The sequence below is a fragment of the Lissotriton helveticus genome, chromosome 12, assembly GCF_964261635.1.
Source record: "Lissotriton helveticus chromosome 12, aLisHel1.1, whole genome shotgun sequence".
Taxonomy (NCBI): Eukaryota; Metazoa; Chordata; class Amphibia; order Caudata; family Salamandridae; genus Lissotriton; species Lissotriton helveticus.
In genome coordinates, this window is record NC_136073.1 from 840,753,910 (window position 1) to 840,775,402 (window position 21,493).

Sequence of the window (21,493 nt, forward strand, 5' to 3'; positions counted from 1 at the left end):
GATTAGACATAGAATTGTGAACAGTGATGTAAGCAATAAACAGCATTGTTCAAATTTCACAGATACAGTAGTGCTGAGTAGATAGAGAATACCACAGCATTTTCTTGTTCTAGTCAAATACGTTATCGCACTTTAACAACAATTCCATTTTTCAGGAGTTCAGGTAAGTGAGTTTCACTTACCATCTTCCTTGGCTACTCCCGGTACGGATTGTATTAAATAAATCAATAGCGGCAAAAACAACAAAAATGTCATATCAGCCATCACATAAACTCCTTGATGTCCCGTATAGCAATAGTGAACTAGAGAGGAAAGATGGCATGACACTTGTGTAGAAGACAGATTTCAATAACACCATTTTGTTTAAGCCAATGTCACAGGTAAAATGCTAAACAAAGGCCAAGCTCACATTAGATAACCAAATAGACACCAATGCTGTGTGCTATTAAGGTACGCTCTCTGCATGCCATCAGAAAGGTTTTATCTGATAAGCTATCAGGATTGTCATCGACTTAGTTATTACAAGAAACACGTTTCTTACTTCATCATTTTACTCAGCACCATAGCAGGATGTGACTAATAATTTACATACCTGTGCGACCTGCATTTACTCCGCACATCTAATGTTTAAGTTCAAGATAGTCTGTATCCTCAGTGCGAGCTATAAGCAGAGCAACAGAAAAGAAGTGAAGAAATAACACGAAGGTAGAAGGAGGCATGAGACTCTCATAACAAGCAAATTCCAAAATGTCCATTTAATCTATGCAAGTATCACGAAAAAAGGGGTCTAAACATAGACCACGCCCAAATTAAATAACAAGATAGATATCAATACTAGATGCTATAAAGTGCGTTTCAAGTGCGTTAATACTGGCCCTCAGAAAAAAATGTCCTCTGAAGAGCGATTAAAAAATGTCATCAAATAGCTTTATTTTATTAAGAAAGACACGTTTTTTTATTTCATCATTTAAGCCAACTCTTGCGGATTAGGCACATTCTTTACATACCTGTGCGAGTCGACCTGTAATAGCTACGCACACCTAATATTTGAATTTGGAGTTGTCTGTATCACCAGTGCGAGCTATGAATAAAGCAACAAAAGGAAAAAATGGAAAAAAGGGGATGGGGTGCGTGAATATTGCGAGAAAAGATCAGGGCAGATGAGGTTAGAGAGGAAAAAACTGGCCAGCAAACAAACGAGGATGTACAGAAATAGTCGAGTACTCCCTTCAATACCATCTATAAGTACAGGCCGTCATGTGTATATTCAGGACCAGCCCACAACTTCAAAGTGTAGCTTTTATAAATAATGTCCGTTATATTTGTATATGGCGATGAAGCAAAGAGCTCATTCTTTAACAAGGCCTAGCTAGCACTATCATTTACGCCTATTAAGGCAGACTCCATTATGTACATTATTGCGGGAAACAGTGAACACACTATCAGCGCCTGACGCTGTCGTTCAAGTCTATTATAAGTAATGTCCATTATATTCTTATATTGTGACAAAGCAAAGAGCATATTCTCTAACGAGGCCTGGCACGATCATTTACGTCCATCCAGTCAGACTCTGTTGTGTTCATTATGACGGCAAAACGGAGAGCACACTCAAGCGCTCAGCGCTGTTGTTCAAATCTATTTGTACACGAGTCATTAACTCTTGTGATATAGTGTATAGCTTCTGAACGATATCACTTCAATGCCTCTAATTCTGACGTTGGCGCATATCGGAGATGTATCCGGTCGGTTGGCGTTTCTAGCCTAAGTGTTTCACGCACTTGAAGTCTCATGATTGAAGATTGTGAAGTTAGCGATTTTTTAACTCATTCCGCAGTATTCTATCTGGGCATTGGACCGGATAGTGTTCCCCTGGCGAAGGGTCTCCCGAAATGCATTGGGAACAGCAACACTGTACAAGAATCATGGAATTTGAGTTTTGATCATATTGTATAATAAATGTGATATCATGTGAACATTGATCATCTGTGGTAGTTTTGGCGATTTATTTATGTGACATTATCAGTTTATGGATTATCCCAATGTTTATGAATCATGACAGAAAATAATTTGTACAATTCTTATCTCTGAAGAAAAATTGACTAGTTTTTTTTTAATATGAAACACCATTAGGGCACAAGTATAGTGCACCTTGTTTATATGTGACAGGATCTATACACATTTAAGGAGATTATTTAATACCTTACAGGAGCTGGTCAGTATTACAAGGTAGCACCGTTGATAATATTTGTCATACGTATTTGTTTAAATGTTTTACTCTGCACAAGTGTACACACTTAGGAGTGCAGGTTATAGCCATTCATTGTAAATCTATGAAAATGGCATCACTGGGAAACAGTAGTTACAGGTACGTTTTTTTCCTTCACTGCATCATGGTCTTGGACTGCCGGCCACCTCCCCCCTTGAACACCGACTGAATTACCCAATTCAACCAGTCAACACATGGGGGTCTTTGGAAGTCAAGGGGGGGTACGGGGCCCCCCCCCTGGCCGTATTTATTAAAATATAAAAACAAATCAAAAATTTTAATCAAATAAACATTTCTGACAATTATTAAAATGCACACTTTTCAGAATATTAGATTGACATCCGTTTCGACATGGTATGATGGGCTAACCTTAACAAATAGCTAATACAGCGTGTCTCCTAACGTAATCTAATCATCCTGAAAATTAAACTGCATTCTAATATTTCCAATACTTTTTAATAACTTTTTAATAACTTTAATAAAGGCCTACGGCAAGGTCGCCAACCGGTGTCAGATCCTTTTACAGCTGCGCTCTCACGTTGAAGATGCGCATGCGCAACCCAGGGCACGTTTCACCCACGTGCGCTCCCGGAACTCCATTTAACCATAACAGGAGGGCCCAGACACTCGCGCACCTTAGTGACGTCTCAGTGTTGTGAGGGGTGGCTACCAGCCTGAGGAAAGCGTAGACTCCCTCCCCCGCACCCTTTACAACGGGATATCATATCCTGCCCCTGAAGTTCTGAGAGAGACCAATGGCCCCTCCCGCGGGCGGCCCCTTTCGTGAATGGGTCCGCCCCCCCGTAAGGACCTTAAAATGCTGCTCACCGATTAATGACCTTACCGCCAGACACACATAATAAATACGACATTGCTATTCTAAAAGGAAAAAAGGCCTAAGGAGAAAATTGTTAATACACAGCAAAGCACAAAACATATACATATACAGATACTCCTGTAAGCGGGAAAAAGGCCTAAGGAGAGAATTAGTTAAATATCATGGCACTGCACAAAATATTTACTTCTGTTCTACCTTCCAGTAGACGGGAACTTCAAGGCCTACTGGATCAAACCCCCTAAACCTATAGTCTGGCACATTGACCAACCTGATTCTCACCATTTGCCAGGCCCCAAGGTCTGCTAACAAGGGATGGAGGGTGGGGAAAATTACATGGCCCCACGGCGGGGCGAGGAGCGAGCCTGGGAGCGCGGGCACAAAGAGGCCGCTTCCCGCGCTCCCCAGGCTCTTAACCCCTTCGCCGCCGCGACCCCGCCCCCTCGCCCCGGAAGCACACCAGTACTTCCGGGGCGAGGGGGCGGGGAACGCGGCCCCGAAGGGGACGGGTTGTGGGAGGGACCGGGCCCCGCCATGCTTGCGTGGGGGCCTATTGGCCCCCCCTTGTATCATGGTCTTGGACTGCCGGCCACCTCCCCCCTTGAACACCGACTGAATTACCCAATTCAACCAGTCAACACATGGGGGTCTTTGGAAGTCAAGGGGGGGTACGGGGCCCCCCCCCGGCCGTATTTATTAAAATATAAAAACAAATCAAAAATTTTAATCAAATAAACATTTCTGACAATTATTAAAATGCACACTTTTCAGAATATTAGATTGACATCCGTTTCGACATGGTATGATGGGCTAACCTTAACAAATAGCTAATACAGCGTGTCTCCTAACGTAATCTAATCATCCTGAAAATTAAACTGCATTCTAATATTTCCAATACTTTTTAATAACTTTTTAATAACTTTAATAAAGGCCTACGGCAAGGTCGCCAACCGGTGTCAGATCCTTTTACAGCTGCGCTCTCACGTTGAAGATGCGCATGCGCAACCCAGGGCACGTTTCACCCACGTGCGCTCCCGGAACTCCATTTAACCATAACAGGAGGGCCCAGACACTCGCGCACCTTAGTGACGTCTCAGTGTTGTGAGGGGTGGCTACCAGCCTGAGGAAAGCGTAGACTCCCTCCCCCGCACCCTTTACAACGGGATATCATATCCTGCCCCTGAAGTTCTGAGAGAGACCAATGGCCCCTCCCGCGGGCGGCCCCTTTCGTGAATGGGTCCGCCCCCCCGTAAGGACCTTAAAATGCTGCTCACCGATTAATGACCTTACCGCCACAGGCCAGGTAGTTTACCGACTATCTGGCCCCCCCCCAACCGCCTACACTGAAAGGTCATAACTTCCTAATCCAAACCCCTCTACCCCTGCTATTTTGTTCCCTACCCCCATGACATCCCTGACTCTGTCCACTGGACCCCCCACCCTGTGAGTAGAGCCTCTAATAAACGTCAACTCCTCATTATCAGCCGACTGTTAGTCTACTTGGTCCTGATATGACCCCTTGTGGGATATTCTGTCATTAAAGTGTCCTGATATGACCCCTTGTGGGATATTCTGTCATTAAAGTGTAGGAAATAGTTTCTCCAACCAAGTGTAGATCCTCTTTATCGAGTGATTCTTCACCGAGTGACTCCGTGCACTCGCTTAATTCCCCCCCCCCCCCCTTTTACGTGCAGCCGGGGGAAAACGCAGCCCCCCCATGGTACAATCTGGGTCCTATCATCGTTACCCCATGTCCTAAAATGAACGAGGGTGTGGGGGCATGCCTCTCGAGGGTCCCTGCAGATGCTGTGACCGGGGCTATCCTGGTACTCCCATCCTACTCTTCCCACTGGCCTACTGTACAGTCTGCTAACCATCCACACCCAGCCACTACGCTCTGGAAGTGTTTAAGTGTATGGTACTACTTTTACCCCACTTCCTGAACCGGGGAACTGAGGCGTTGCATAGGCCTATCAATCCTGGGGTTGCCGAAGCTAGGAATGTACACCCTTGTGTACTATCCCATCTCTACCGTTGTCACTTACCATTCGGTGATCTATGCATATCATGCTGACACTGGTGGCCCTGCGTGCACAGGCGCCGTTACTGTAGGTATACATTTTCCTGTTACGGCAAATACTGCCATTTTTGTGAAACCACATCCTGCTACATTACTGCCGCCAGCCCAATATACGGGCTTACACACCGAAACAATCCACTCTGTGTTGGCACCTCTTGCGTCTTTTGATCGCTCGCCCATCCCACTTGCGTTGTTGTTTGCCATCCTGTACCTGACGTCAGCATCCCTTGGGCTGTCCACCTGTAGCAGCTGTTGTGATGCGGAGCACTCCAGATATCCACCATGGACCCGGCCATACATAAATGAAACAGATAAACACAAACCATTAGTGTTTCTGGCGATAACTGCAGTACATGTGCTAGTCTTACATTGCCATCCCTTGCCACGTTTGAGATACGATTAGCGTCAGATGCATACTCCTAAACACTTCCGACTAAGTGTTGAGCATAGCTCAGTTTGGGTTCCCTTGTAGCGTGACTGTATTAGTGTTACGAGGAGTGCCCTGTACAATGGCCTTCCTTAACAAACACTACCCAGTGTGCAGTGCAGTGACACAAAGCATGGAGTCCCCAGTGCATACCATAACGCCCTCATGACCCCTTAAGGATAATTAGGATCTCAGCTCAAAAGGAACAGTCCGTTTGTAATAGCACCCACCCAAACATAACTTGATGGGATATACGTATTCTAAGTCTCGCACCCCTCGTGCCTGACTGTTGGCTTGGACCGTAACGCGTAATATAACTCAGGGGCAACCACAAACTATATATATTATTCTTAAGGTACCTGACTGAGCATCATTCCCTTAACCAGTTGCAGTAACCGGTGGCCCTCCAACTGCCACACATGATTTTCCACAATTCATAGTATACCGCCACCTATTCATGATGCAACATTAGTTTCAACCGATCAGGGTTTAATGTGTTACCGTTCATTAACCCATTCTGCTTCCCCCAGTTCAGCCCTGTTCCTATACACATCTGTCTGCCCCTCCTGCCCCTACAGGAGCTCCATCAGTATCAGAGATGGGATTTAGGCATGGGCACGATCTTCCACTTTAGATTAACTCTACAATAGTGAGTCCTTTGCGTGCTCTAAGGCCTCTGAGTAAATTACCTGAAACTAACAGGCCTACTATGGAATGGCTATTTCCTGGCTAACATCTGGTACGGCTGACTTATTTAAGCAATAAAACAGGGGAGGAAGAATTAAGTGCGAAATGCTGTTAAGTAAACACGCAAGTGCACCCAGGTGACCCAGAACTAGTATTGTCAATATTCCTGATGGATGTATCCCCTACGTAGCCCCTTTACCATGGTACCGTTGGTAAGTAGCCTTACCTCGGTTGGGGTGTCAAAGGTTTTCTTCCACTGTAACCAGGCTTACATCGCATTGTGACGGCTAACCTGTGCTACACCTTTGATAGATCTGGCTAGATCAATGTTTAACGCATTTAGCGCCCTCTACAGAGCATCTCAATGAACAGGAGTACCACTATAAATCAACTGTAAGTGATGTAGGCAAAAACAGGGTTCTTTGCCTCGTAATTTCCTAAAGGGACCCGAGGAAAGTGTTCAGAATACATACCTATATCCACATCTATATCCACCCGGTGTGGTAGTACTTTAATTTCCTCACTCGTGAGAATTTTTAGACTGGTAAAACCAGCTGCTTTTCCTCCCTAGCCGCTTGAGCCTGACGGCTGCTAACCACAGCTACCCCTAGGGTGGCTTTCTGATAAGGTTGTCCTTAATCTACCGTCAATAAGGGTCGCCTAGACTGGTGCAGTGCGCCCCTTATAATGTCAATCAACTCTCTCCCACTATGCTCACATAATCCGGCTCCCTGATCTGGCCAGATCAATGTTTAAGGCCTTCTGAACCATCTACAAAACCTCTCAGGAAAAGGAGGAACACTACAAACAAAATGTCAGCAATGCGGACAACCAGAGTGGCAACACCCCTGATTCTCACTCAAGATTCACCAAAGAATCCACTTGAGGACTCCCTTTACCCCGTGGCCAAGCCCTGGACGACATAATCACCTGAGATTCGTTGCATTCAGTAACGCATAAGGTTCAGAAGAGAAGAGTTGGCTGTTCATGGGATAACTACATGACGCCCCCACCTAGGAATGAGCCCCCTTTCGACTCTGAATACAAGAGCCATCGTGAGCTTTGGGCTAGTCCCTTCCATTAAACGGAGCAAGAAAACAAAACCCTAGACTTGCTGCTGTTGTAGCTCGTAATTCAACCAACTAACGTTCCATGGCAGAATGCTATTCCATACCGATGAGAAAGGAGGGGGGGAGGGGCCTAAATGCCAGTCCCTCAACCATAGGTCCACCTCCTAGCATCTATCTGCCCAACCTCCTTACACCTGCATGAGGAAAGGCGGGGAACGTAACATTTAAATGGTGCCCTCGGCTTAATCTATTATAATCACGGCGATTATATGTGACTCATATGTCTTGTATTCCTCATTGTCTACAATAACATTTCCTATACCTTTATTTACACCCTTGTATGATTTATTCTCTCTGTATCAGGTGTTTATGGTGTCACTGTCATGGGGGGGGGGGGCGCCAACAAAGATTGTCGCACTGGGCGCCACCAACACTAACGCCGGCGCTGCTTTCCACCATCAAAATAATACTTTAGCTCAATCACAAATTGTTTGCGTAGCGCAGTAAAGTACGACTTAGTTACACAAAATGTTTGTTAGTTGGGCTTAAAGATCCTCACTAACAGGTTCCCTGAAATGTTGAGCATAATGGACTGACTCACCACGTTTTTTCCCCCAGTTGTAGTACTTTACTTGTTAGAGTATCCCTGAAATCCGAGGGCAATTCGGGATCTCCTGACATACACCCGGCCTGCTCGTGGAAATCCAGGAAGGCACACTTACTACAGCAATAACTCACAGCAAAGTCCCTATGGATTATGCCAGAAGAGTCGATAAGAACATAGAGGTGTTTAGTATTGAGTCACGTGTGACGTGCTCACAAACATGACTGGTACACGTGTTGTCTACGAAACAATCCACATACATACCCTGTGCATCAGTCTGCTCTTAACCCCAGTCTATCCATGTTTCACGATGCCGTGCAAGATCACACACCCAGTACCCTGATCAGAGGCATTCCCAAACGGTAAGGAACACGACTGGTACACGTTTTGTCTGCGAAAATCCACATACATACCATGAGCATCAGTCTGCTCCTAAACCACAGTCTATCCAGGTTAACAATGCAGTGCAAGATCAAACCCCCATTACTCTGACAGAGACATTTCCAAGCATTAAGGAACACAGTGACCGCCTGTATTGTTGTATCAGTTGACACCACGGCGCACACCAAACGCAGCCTGTCTGTCGCGCGCCTCTGCTTAAGCTTCTTATTCAGCAGTAACTCGTTTATAATCCATGCCTATCTGAAAGACAATATACATATTGGCCGTATGTCACGGGTAGGGCTATGCCCTGTTGGATGCTTCACCTCTCACGTGCGCTGTAGTAGTATCTGACAGCGTTCCCAGAGGCACTCGCCAGACCCCTATGCGGACAACCCTGCCACGCTGTGGCCAAACATCTGTAACGTCCAGAATTTATCCCTAAAAACTCGGCTACATTTCACTTCATAATCTTGCCTTCCTTCCACGGCGCACCGTGGCTTAACGCTTGCAGGGTAAGCAGCTAGTAAATTACATAACTTAATTGGTTAGCTTCAACATGTGCGTGGTGCACACTACTAGCTGTGTAACATAGTCTATAGCAATCCCCGCGGGCACGAGGCGAGCGGGCACCCAACGCTGGATAAAAGGGTAAAGAAAGGCAGAGTTAAGATGAAAACCCTGCTGGCATAGCAGTCCCTCATGCTTCCATCGAATAATTCTTTCTAATTGCTGTGATTGCCACCCCATTCTAATCAGCGCACTGTAATTAAAACTGCCCTTTGAATCGCCAGATAACAGCAATATTTATCGTTCAGAGGCATTCCGGCAAATTCAAGACCGGCGCCGCTGAGTCCGCCACACCATTAGTAATAATCCTATTGCCACAGTTGACCAAGGCCTAAATTAAATGAGCTCCTCGAGGGCCTACACTGACGCTCCCTTCGTGCATCCAGGTCGACGCCGGCCGCGTGCCTTTAAGAGTAACAAACCTATCGCTGGCCGGAACTCGGTATAAACACCCTAGCACACACCCGACCCTATCTTCCTGGCTCCAACCCACACCATGCCTGCCTCGTTATCGTATTTCGAGATGTTTCTAATTACGCTCCCTTATCAGGAAGGCCAGAAACAAAGAAAAGGAATAACTCCTATGTGACCGTAGTCCATTAACCCCCCCATACACGGGTGAAGCCAGACCCAAAAACGGGTAAACCCTCGCGCTGCCTTCTCTGCGCTGTAACTTATCCTCACGTTCTATGGCCAGGAAACAAACGCGTGCCATGGAATAACCCTCCGCCAACGGCACACATCCGCGCACTGCGCTTAAACTGCAAGATATATTGTGCATGTAACAACCCAATTAACTTTAACCTGCCCGAGTTTCCGAACTGCTTGGCATATTCTCGCATCATTTGCCAGCACCTGTTTTTCATGTGCTAGCTCTGTACAGACACCTGCTGCTGTATTCACAACATTTACAGTCACCGTGGAGAGATACAAAATCATGGTAACAAGCAATATTGATGCATTTCCGCCTCATGAGTCAATGGAGAAACATACACATGTAACTCCAAATGTACATATATTTTAAAATATTTAGCATACGTGCCCCTAAGGAGCCAACATCTTATCTCGCTCGGGCATTTGAGGGTCGGACACGCGCCAACGTCTCACCTTAAGAACAGCACCCCGCCAACAGCCATGCCTATGCCCAGCGCCTTCCGGTTTCTTGCTTCTCTTGTTGCTGGACCACCTCCACTCGACTACGGCACCGCACGGCGACGATCCGCTCCGGATCCCTCAGACTCTGTCCGTGCCGCATAGCCCGCTCCCGCTGTGCCCGATCCATTCCGCTGCGGAATCTTGCAAGAGGACCTGCAGGGGAAACAAGAAAAGAAAATTACACGGCCCCACGGCGGGGCGAGGAGCGAGCCTGGGAGCGCGGGCACAAAGAGGCCGCTTCCCGCGCTCCCCAGGCTCTTAACCCCTTCGCCGCCGCGACCCCGCCCCCTCGCCCCGGAAGCACACCAGTACTTCCGGGGCGAGGGGGCGGGGAACGCGGCCCCGAAGGGGACGGGTTGTGGGAGGGACCGGGCCCCGCCATGCTTGCGTGGGGGCCTATTGGCCCCCCCTTGTATATCTACCTCCTACCACTCCACACAATACCACTCAGTGCCACATAATTACTTGCCACATAATTACACTGCACTCAATGCAACATACACTCTAAATACCACTCAGTGCCACATCATACGCAGACTCGCTCTTACAGCACGGTATATTAACAGAGGCATTAAGGTATCTCTGCTGTCTAGACAGCTTGGGTAACTTTCCATGTACAGGGGTGTCCCCCTTACAGGTCACTACAAGGAAGTGTAAAGTAGATAGTTCCCTTCGGAATATTGACACATGGGGAAGGCATATGGCACCAAGAATGATTTTATGATTATTATACTCCCCATGTTTGATTCATGATTTGATATCCTTCGGGATCTAGTCCACGCTATATAAAACTTTAAAAATAAAATCATGCAAAGTAGGGTTAGGTTGATGTTGTGGATTCAGTATTATTGTCAAGCGTTAAATCACATGCCATATAGTGGGGTTTCTCCAGTATTAGGGGTGTCTTTCATAGATTCACATGCTTGAATATTCCCCGTCGTCGAAGTGGGAGTCCCACGGTAAATAAAATAGCAATAATGCTAAATATATATATATATATATATATATATATATATATATATATATATATATATATATAAACATAATACAAGATAAAAAAAAGAGGAAATACAACTGAAATCCTCTAAAAACGATTCCTACATAGGAATGCCTGGTAAAGAGAAAAACTATTTGTAACACATTAGAGTCATTATGTTAGTCAAAATTACAACCAATCAGGCGCCAGCACCCTCTAGAACCTTCTCCTCAGAAGCTCAAGCCCTCAGATTTTTCTACCGCACGTCGTGTGAAGGGAGTCTCCCTGAGCTCTGCTCAGTTTTCAACTCAACTCTTCTAGTTCCAGTGTTTACATGTCAAGTAAGAAGTCTTTATTCAGACCTTGCTCTTCTTGTGGGAAGCTGCCTCTTTTTGAAAAGGACCCCCACCAGAAGTGTATCTACTGTTTATACCCTGATCATGAGGCTGGCAGCTGCAAGTTCTGTAGAACTTTTTCTACAAAGACTCTTAAAGACCGAGAAGGCCGTCTTCTCCTTTGGCTGCAACGTCTAAAGGACAAGGATTCTGCACTGTCTGACGCAGAAAGTTTACATTCTGGTCTTTCTACAGCAGCCTCTAAGCGTGGTAGTGTTCAGGAGTTTCCATCTCCTTTCCTCAAAAAGACAAAATTGGCCTTGTCTCTGGTCCTGTGGTGTCTTCTGCCACTCCTACCACCTCTACGCCCACGAGACCTGGCTCTCAAGCGTCTTCTGCTGCCTCTCGAGGTGTTTCCACGCCTCTTAAAGTTTTGCCGTCGACGGGAGCGTCTACGAGCGTTCCGACGACGAGAACAGCATTACCTGCATCTTCGACGACGACGCTGACTACAACTTCAGCCTTCTCGTCGTCGACGACGGTCTCGTCGACAGCCTACACGTCGACGAGGGTTTCGTTGCCGTCTAAGCCTGTTCCGTCGACGATTCCCATCTCCTCGTCGACGAAGAAGAAAGAATCCTCGTCGACGAAAGACCCGAAGAAATCCTTGTCGTCATCGACGACTCCGTCGACCAAGGTCTCGTCGATGAAGACATCGTCGACCAAGGTCTCGTCGACCAAAGCCCCGTCGACGAGGACACCGTCTACGGAGGCTCTACCAGCGTTGACGACGGCACCGTCGACGACTTTGTCTACAGTGGATCGCCCGTCGACAGTGACCCTGGCGACGACTCCGTCTCCAAAATTATCTTCGTCGGCAACCAAGTCACTATCGTCGACGTTAACGATGACGGCACCGTCGACGGCAGCACCGATTTCCTTTGCCTCTTTGCCGTTAGTGCCATTGAAGACTTCAGAATCGTCACATTGTCGCACTAAGGTTCCGTGCCAACAGATCTCTGATCCAGAGCCGCAACCACCTTCTCCAATGTTTGCCACTACCTCTGAGCATGACACTGACTCGGACCATGAAGGGGACACGTTTGGGGCGGCACATAGTCCCTCTGACTTAATCATTAAATGTCAAGACTCTGATTCTGACGATGGCGGAGACCAAGAGTTTCAACATGAGGAGCAGTTGGTCCAAGTTCCTATGGCTACCATTCCATTAAACTTGATCTCAAATCTCCAACATATGCTGGATGATTACAACTGCCGTTTCCCAGCAACACCGCAGACTACACCTGTGCCATCTCCTGCTCCCGTGGCACTACCTCCACCTTCTCTGCCGCCTATATTACCACCTACAACTTCGTCTCAGGTTCAGACGTCAATTAGAATCCATACAACGGTTTACCCTCAGGATGCGGATGATGAGGCGGTCCCAGAGCATGAGGACGGAGAGGTCCCTGACAATTCGGATGACGATGCAGGCGACCAGGATATGGCTGAATGGGACGATTATCGGGCACAGACGCCCTCTCCTCAGCCAGGGAACTCTGGTGAATCACCTCCTGTAGATATCGCCAGTTTCCATCTTTTAATGGATAAAGCGGCTCAGCGTTTCAAATTACCAAGATCACAACGTGAGGAGGACTGTTTTCTTTATGATTTTAAAGATAAACCTTATAAACAGGTCCACACAATTCCTATCATCGATTTTGTTTGGAAGGAGGGAATTAAACTCATGAATGCTCCAAACTCCTTACCTGCTCAGATTCCGCACCTTGAGAAAAAGTACAAGGCCACCACTGGTTCTCCAGCTTGCCTGTTTTCTCACCCCATGCCGGACTCTGTAGTGACTCAGGCCGCACAGGGTCGAGCCCGGAACCCAGCGTCTCAAATCATAGCCCCTCCAGATAGAGAGGGTCGACGCCTAGATGCTATTGGCCGCAAGTTTTCAACAATGGCTTCAACATCTGTCCGGGCAGCCAATGCCTTAGCCATCTTGGGACGTTATGACCGGCAGATGTGGTCAGACATTTCAGATTTAATGCAACTCATACCTGATGCTTCCAAGGCTGATGCTCAACAGATTCTTCGCGATGGTCAGAGGGCGTCGGAAGAAATGATCGACTGCGCAGTCGATATTGCTAACACAGGTTTCCGTCTGCTTGCAAGTGCGGCTGCACTCCGACGACAGGGTTGGTTAAAGTCCACCTCCTTCCGGCAGGAAGTCCAATCCAAAATACTAGATATGCCATATGATGGGGAATCGCTATTCGGATCCCATATCGATGACGCCCTGGAGTCCATTAAGAAAGACACTGATACAGCGAAGTCTTTGGGCACGTTGCAATTTTGGAAGCAGTCCTTTCGAGGTGCGCGCGGACGCGGCACTTCTTCCAACGTTCGAGGTGGGCAACAATACCTCTCCTACAATCAGAGCGGCCAACGTTACACACCCAATCAGCAATCTCGTCAGCAGCCCTCCAGACCCTACAGAGGAAAGTCTTCTTATCGTGGATCCAATCCTAAGTGCCAATGACTTTTGTCACCCTCAAAGTGTTGGAGGTCGAATCTCTCTGTTTTATTCTCAGTGGTCCTCGATCACCTCGGACCGCTGGGTTTTGGACATTGTAGGACGGGGTCTTACCCTAGAGTTTGTAGAGATTCCTCCTTGTACTCCACCTCGTGGCCCGCCTCCTCCACATCTCGAGGAGCTTTACCATCAGGTCTGTCTTCTTGTTTTAAAAGGTGCAGTCGAAGTGGTCCCGAAACATCAAAGAGGAGAGGGGTTTTACTCTCGATTCTTCCTCATACTCAAGAAGACCGGAGATTGGCGACCCATTCTGGATTTGAGGGCTCTCAACCAGTTCCTAAAGTCCCAATCGTTCCGCATGCTGACGTTACTGGATGTCCTGCGTCTTCTATCCAGCGAGGATTTCATGACCACCATAGACCTTCAAGACGCATACTTTCATGTCCCAATTATTCAACAACATCGCCAGTACCTGCGTTTCAAGGTGGGACCAATGCATTTTCAGTTCAAAGTTCTGCCCTTCGGGCTGCGATCAGCTCCTCGTGTGTTCACGAAGGTACTGGCCCCTGTGGTGGCTCACCTGCGTCTACAAGGCGTTCAAATCTTTCCATATTTGGACGATTGCCTTCTCAAGTCTCAATCCCACCTTCAGCTATGTCAGGACACTCGCCTTTGCCAGCAGGTGTTTCAGTCCCTGGGGTTGACCATCAACGTCGAAAAGTCACAGTTTGTCCCTCTGCAAACCAGAGCCTTCTTGGGAGCGATCCTAGACACGAAGCTCTCAAAAGCGTTCGTCTCGAACGAGCGACGTCAGAAGATCCTTCGTCTGGTCTCCCTCATTCGAAGAAAACAGTCCGTTTCTGTTCGAACGTTAAAGTCATTCTTGGGAATTGCTTCATCTTGTATCGCTCTGATCCCAAATTGCAGGTTGCACACCCGTCCCATTCAGGAAGAACTGGACTTACAGTGGCGTCAGGTCTCCGGGTCCTTCAACAACCTTGTTGCAGTCACAGCCCACATGAGAAAGAGCTTACTTTGGTGGGCGCAGCCAACAAATCTAGAAATGGGAATGTCCTTCCTAGTTCACGCACCAGATCTTACGCTGACGACGGACGCCTCCCTAGAGGGGTGGGGCGCTCATCTCCAGGGCCTATCCATCAAGGGCAAGTGGACTCCGCCCCAACGCACGTGGCATATCAACAGACTAGAGTTGATGGCGATCTTCCTAGCGCTCAAGTCATTCCTCCCTGTAGTTCACGGGGAGTCAGTGCTTATCCAAACAGACAATACCACCAGTATGCACTACGTGAACAAACAGGGGGGAACCAAGTCTCCACATCTGTCTCACTTGGCCCAGTCAATCTGGGATTGGGCTCTCCGCCATCACATCACCTTGACAGCCGTCCACCTTCCAGGCGTGTCCAACCTCCTGGCAGACTCTCTGAGCAGGTCCACTTCCTCAACACACGAATGGGAAATGCACCAACCGACTCTAGATCTTGTGTTTCGCCAGTGGGGTCACCCAGATCTAGACCTCTTTGCAACACCGGAGAATCGGAAATGCCCGTCTTATGCAAGTTGGCATCCCCACCCCGGGTCGTGCGGGAATGCCCTTTTGATCGACAGGTGCGATCTATTCGCTTACGCTTTTCCGCCGATTCCATTGGTACCGCGGGTGCTGTGGAAGATGCGGAGACAGCCCTGCCACATCCTGTTGATCGCACCTCGGTGGCCCAGGCAGGCATGGTTTTCGGAACTGCTTCTGCTGTCCCAGTGCGAGCCCATTCCTCTACGTCCTCGTCCAGACCTCCTATCAATGGACAGGGGCCTAGTGTGCCATCCGGACCCCTCCACGCTACAATTATGGGCATGGAACCTGAGCACCTTGAATTCGCAGATTTGAATATATCTCAGGAATGCAGAGACATCCTGGCTCATGCTAGGGCTCCGTCTACCATCAAGACTTACAAACTCAAGTGGAAGAGATTCTGTCATTGGTGTGCGGTTGCCAATATCCATCCCATCCATTCCACTCCAGAGCAGCTTCTTCCATTCTTCTTAAGCCTCGCTCAGTCAGGACTCTCTCATGCTACCCTGAGAGTTTTCTTTGCGGCAATATCTAGTTTCCGACATGATGGCTCTTCTTCCCTCTGTTCGTCCAGAATCATACGTCAATTCTTCAAAGGGCTTTTCCGCAAGTTCCCACCTGTTCGGCGCCCTCCTCCATCTTGGTACCTCAATGTTGTACTATCTCAACTTATGAAGTCCCCATTTGAACCTATCCATAAAGCGGATATCAAATTCCTCACCTGGAAGGTTGCGCTACTTTTGGCTTTGACCTCTTCTCGTTGCGTGAGCGACCTTCACGCTTTCACTATCAAGCCGCCTTATCTTCAGTTCAAGCCTAACGGAGTGGCGCTCCGCACTAACCCCTCTTTCATACCTAAAGTACCTACGGATTTTCATTTGAATGAGCCTGTGTTCCTCAAAACTTTCTTTCCGGACCCAAAGTCTCCGGCGGAGCAGCGCTTGCATTCTTTGGACATCAAACGATGCCTTAAATTTTACATTGCCAGAACTGTCTCCTTCCGTAAGTCCGACCAACTGTTCATTGCCTACGGACGACTGCGTAAGGGACATCCAGTTTCCAAACCAACAATTGCTCGGTGGCTTTCTTCAGCCATTGCCTTCTGCCACCAACAAGCTGGTAAACCATTGCAGTCTTCAGTGAGGGCTCATTCTACGAGGGCGATGTCTTCATCCACCGCCTTGTTTGCTGGTGTGCCTCTTCATCAGTTTTGCCGTGCAGCGACATGGTCCAGCAGGCACACTTTCACCAAGCATTACTGTTTGGATGCCATCAATGAAGCGGATACCGCAGTGGGACAGGCAGTGCTTCGCCATCTTTTTCAGTAAGGTGAGCCTCTGTTCCCCCCTCCTTAGTGTTTTGCTGTGATTGCTATGATGTGTTACATGACTGTATTATTATTATTATTACTGTCTTGGTTTATTCCATATATGCCTAGCAATCTCAGTTCTCGGAGGTTACTGCTTTCTATTCTATTCAAGCATGTGAATCTATGAAAGACACCCCTAATAGTGGAGAAGAACAATTGTTACTTACCTGTAAACAGGTGGTTCTCCAGTATTGGTGTCTTTCATAGATTCACATGCGACCCACCCTCCTCCCCTCAGAGACTCTCTTCTCCTCATACACTCTTGGTTACTTTGTGCTACGAAAATCTGAGGGCTTGAGCTTCTGAGGAGAAGGTTCTAGAGGGTGCTGGCGCCTGGTTGGCTGTAATTAACTAACATAATGACTCTAATGTGTTAAAATAGTTTTTCTCTTTACCAGGCATTCCTATGTAGGAATCGTTTTTAGAGGATTTCAGTTGTATTTCCTCTTTTTTTATCTTGTATTATGTTTATATATATATATATATATATATATATATATATATATATATCTCAATATTGCTATTTTATTTACCGTGGGACTCCCACTTCGACGACGGGGAATATTCAAGCATGTGAATCTATGAAAGACACCAATACTGGAGATCCACCTGTTTTTTTTGTTGTTGTTTTTTTTACAGGTAAGTAACAATTGTTCATATCTCCAAACTACTACTACCTCTGAAACCATTCAAAATATGCTACAGCTGAGCATTGCAAAGACAGTTTCACCTCTACTGATGAGAAAGCCTAGTTTAGATATTCCTAGGTCAGTGTTCCCCCATCCACTCGTTCTCTTTTCCTAACTCAGAGTCTTCCTACCATCTCTTTCGATTCTGTCTCTCTAACTTTGTAATAAGCACCCTTAGCTCATCTTTTCTAATTCTTCTGTCCACTGCTCTTCCCAATTATCATCATCCCTGATGCTGCGTCACAGTCTGAGTGATCGCACAGCTCAACGGAAAAAATATTGACCGTCTTTCTTTTGCTTTGCAGTGATAGGCGGAACTTTCACAAGTAAGTATATCTCATCAATGTTGAAATGTTTGATACGGTATTCTATGGCGCAAACATAGATCTCATTACTCACGTACTGTAGTTTACCATTCGTATGCTAAAGTTATTTCTGTAATTATGCCATCTGAGAGCAGCTTCAAAGCGACATGCTACATACAGCGCACTATGTAAATAGTATCAGCTCACCTCAACTCTGTTAAAAGCACAAGGTCATCTTAGAAGAGTCAGTGTACTTGATTTTAGATAAAGCTTAGTAAGGATCACCTGCAAGGGCTTTAACCTCCAGTTCGGAGGACAACAAAGGGTTGAAATGTGTGAACTATCACTGAACCACATGCCACCTTTGTGCGTTAAAGATTCCAAAGTTCTGAATAATGCCATCAAAAGGAAGTGCCACTTTAAATACACGTGTTACTTGTTAGTGAATTTTACTTAATATACCGTAACAGTAATGACACTTATGACAAGTCATTACTGCCATATTTGATAAATTGAATAAAACCAGTAAAAATAACCCATGGAAAAGAGCATACCACACACCAAATGTTCACCTACACGTAAACAAGGGTTGTCACCCCTTTTCAAGGCACGAATGCAAAGTTTATTGTCAAGTTACAAACCCTGTTTTAGTCAAGATATCTTTATGTAACTTATATTCTTTTGAGAATACCGAAGCAACTGTCTAGTGATTGCAAAACAAATTAGCCAAGAAAGTTGTTGGAGTCCTGCAGTGCAGAGATACTTACTGATGAACTCCTGCCTCATCCCTTATAAAGGATAAAGGAGGGAAATAGACATTAACTGTCTCTAGATAAACTGCCCTAAACAGACTATTCAGACAGCTGGAAGACCACTAGCACATACCTCAACATGCTTACAGTGATGAGCTTTTTTATTTATTTATTTTTCAAAAACCTTTATTAAGTTCTACAAATCAGGTACAGTGCACTGTGAGGCAATTCAAAATGAATTAATACATTGGCAGCCTTTTCATACATATTACGTGAAAAAATCAACAATCCCACTAGCAGGAGTCTGAGGCACAAAAAAGAAACATGTCAGGTACAACATAGAGTGAAGAGAAGTCCATGAAACAGGGGGGCACCCCTACCGCTCCTTAAATAGCGCTGAGAGGGATACAGGGGGAACCTAGTGAGGAGGGCGGGGTCCGACCAGCACCGGCTGCGGCCGCAGGCGATATGCCGGCAGACAGCGCGGGAGAGGCTGCACTGCTAGGGTGCAAACGGGAATGAAGATAAGACACCAAGGGACCCCAAATAGCAACTGGCCGGGAGTTTGAGGGCATAAGGTCCCAAAATTCTGATAGCAGAGTCTGGCAGCGCGCATGTACTCCAGCCAACTTTTCACCTTGGTAGCGGGTCTTCTGCCCCAGCACATAGCCACCCTGGGACGGGCAAGAACTAGCAGCATAGTAATAAGGCAGCGGGAAGCTTCCGGGCAAAATTTGACAAACCCAAGTAGGCACAAGGTGGGGTCAGGGGAGACCAAGGTACCGGTTATTGCCGTTATTGTGGAACACGCTTCCCACCAGAACTCGGAGACCCTTGGGCACAGCCATGCCAGGTGTGCAAAGTCCGCAGCCGGGGCGCCGCAGCGCATGCAGGCATCATTAGGTATGAAACCCAGCTTGTGGAGCTGGGCAGGGGTTCGGTACATCCTGTGCAGGAACTTGAAATGAAAAAGACGAAGCCGATAGTTGGGCGACAGCTTCTTCGTCTGGTTACAACAGTAAAGCCAGTCTGCCTGTGCTGCCTTCTTCGTCTGGTTACAACAGTAAAGCCAGTCTGCCTGTGCTATGTCGATGCGGAGATCCGTACCTCACGCGCGCACGGTCAGTGGAGATGGAGGTCGCAAGTAGTTTAGGAGCGTATAATTTGGTGACCAGTTTGCGCGGGGACTGGCACGTGTAGACTAGGTCGAGGGCCGGCATTGTAGGAGGGGGGCTGAGGGAATGTGGGGTGCATGGTCTGGCAAATGGAGCGCAGCTGGTAAAATAAAAGCGTGTCCAGGGGACCAGACGACTCCGGGAGAGAGTAGAAAGTGTCGCCAGGATAGAGGTCAGCAATCGTCCGCAATCCCAGACGCGTCACATGCTTAGACATACCAAAGGGCTGAAGTGGAGGGAAGGCAGGGTGATTCACTATTGGCACAGCGTTTGCGGAAAGTAAAGGGAGATTCGAAAGCCGACAAAGACCAGTCCAAGCCCAGCGCAGCGTCTCAACAGTATCCACCTCTGCCCGGAGACGGACCGCAGGCGCAAAGAGCGCCGTGGTCAAGGGCCAAGGAAAGGCTATATCGGCCTCGACCGCCACATGGGGCTGATGGGATGGACCCAGAAATGCAGAAAACTGGCCTGTGCGCAGAGAGCATATATCTTGAAATCTGGAGCACCCAGACCACCAGCGGACCTGGGGAGGGTGAGAATATCATACGCCACCCTCGGTTGCCTACCTGCCCAAACAAGTGAGATGATCAAAGAACGTAGCTTACGAAAGAAATGGGCGGTGAGGAGGATCGGGACATTCAGAAATAAATAGAGGAATTTTGGCAGCATGACCATCTTGGCGATGGCGATCCGACCAGCCAAAGACAGCGGAAGCCTGCCCCAAACGGAAATCTTAGATTCCAGCCAATCCACCGCGCAACCAAAGTTTGACCTCCACAATTCGTCAAGGTCTCTGCTCAACCAAATACCCAAATAGCATGTTGGGCCAGCCGCCCATACAAATGGGAAATCAGGCGTGAACGGGGCAGTGGCATCCGTCAGAGGAAACAGGACCAACTTACTCCAATTTATTTGTACGTCAGAGAGACCGCCGAATCATATGACCTCCCTAACCAAGGGACTGAGGTTGTCCTGAGGGTGGCGGACATACAGAGTCACATTGTCCGCATACATGGAGACAAGGAGGTAGCGAGAAGAGAAGCCAATTCCCCTAGGCATATTATGCTGTCTGAGCCTGGCGGCAAGGGGCTCCATCGCAATGGCAAAAAGCATCGGCGATAAAGGACACCCCTGCCAGGTGCCACGGCTGATGCTAATGGGGTCGGTGATCTGGCCGTTGACACGTAAACGGGCCGAAGGGGCAGCATAAAGGAGCCTGAATTTGCGTATAAAAATTTCGCTGAAGCCCATACGGGATAAAAGATAAAAAAGAAAGGGCCACTCGAGGGTACCAAACGCTTTTGTTGCGTCCAGCAGGGCAGCCATGGCGGGGAGGTTAGGATTAATTTGGTGGAGGACTGAGAAAATGGTGCAGAGGTTATGTGAGGTTGCCCTCCCGGGAATAAAGCCGGATTGATCTGGGAGAGCGATAACTGGCATAAGAAGCAAAAGGCGAGAAGCGATGAGTCTGCCGAAGATTTTCTTATCAGTATTAATAAGGGAGCGAGGACCATAGGAATCACGACGATCAGCAGGTTTGTCGGGTTTGAGGAGCAAGGTGATCAAAGCTTCCCGGAGAGACTGCGGAAAGAGACCAGTGTCGAAAGACTCGTTGTACATGGCCGCCCAATGCGGCTCCAGAAGCTCAGCATATATTTTATAGAAGGAGGCCAGGAGACCATCAAGC

General features: G+C 47.5%; 1 protein-coding gene across 1 annotated transcript in view; it reads left to right on the forward strand.

Moving 5' to 3' along the window:
• The window catches only part of IZUMO4 (IZUMO family member 4), a 275,614-nt gene that overhangs the window by 244,194 nt on the left and 9,927 nt on the right, over positions 1-21,493 (forward strand). The window contains exon 8 of the mRNA XM_078668930.1: positions 17,880-17,900. Within this exon, the coding sequence (XP_078525056.1) occupies positions 17,880-17,900 (21 nt within the window). The remainder of the gene's footprint in view (positions 1-17,879; positions 17,901-21,493) is intronic.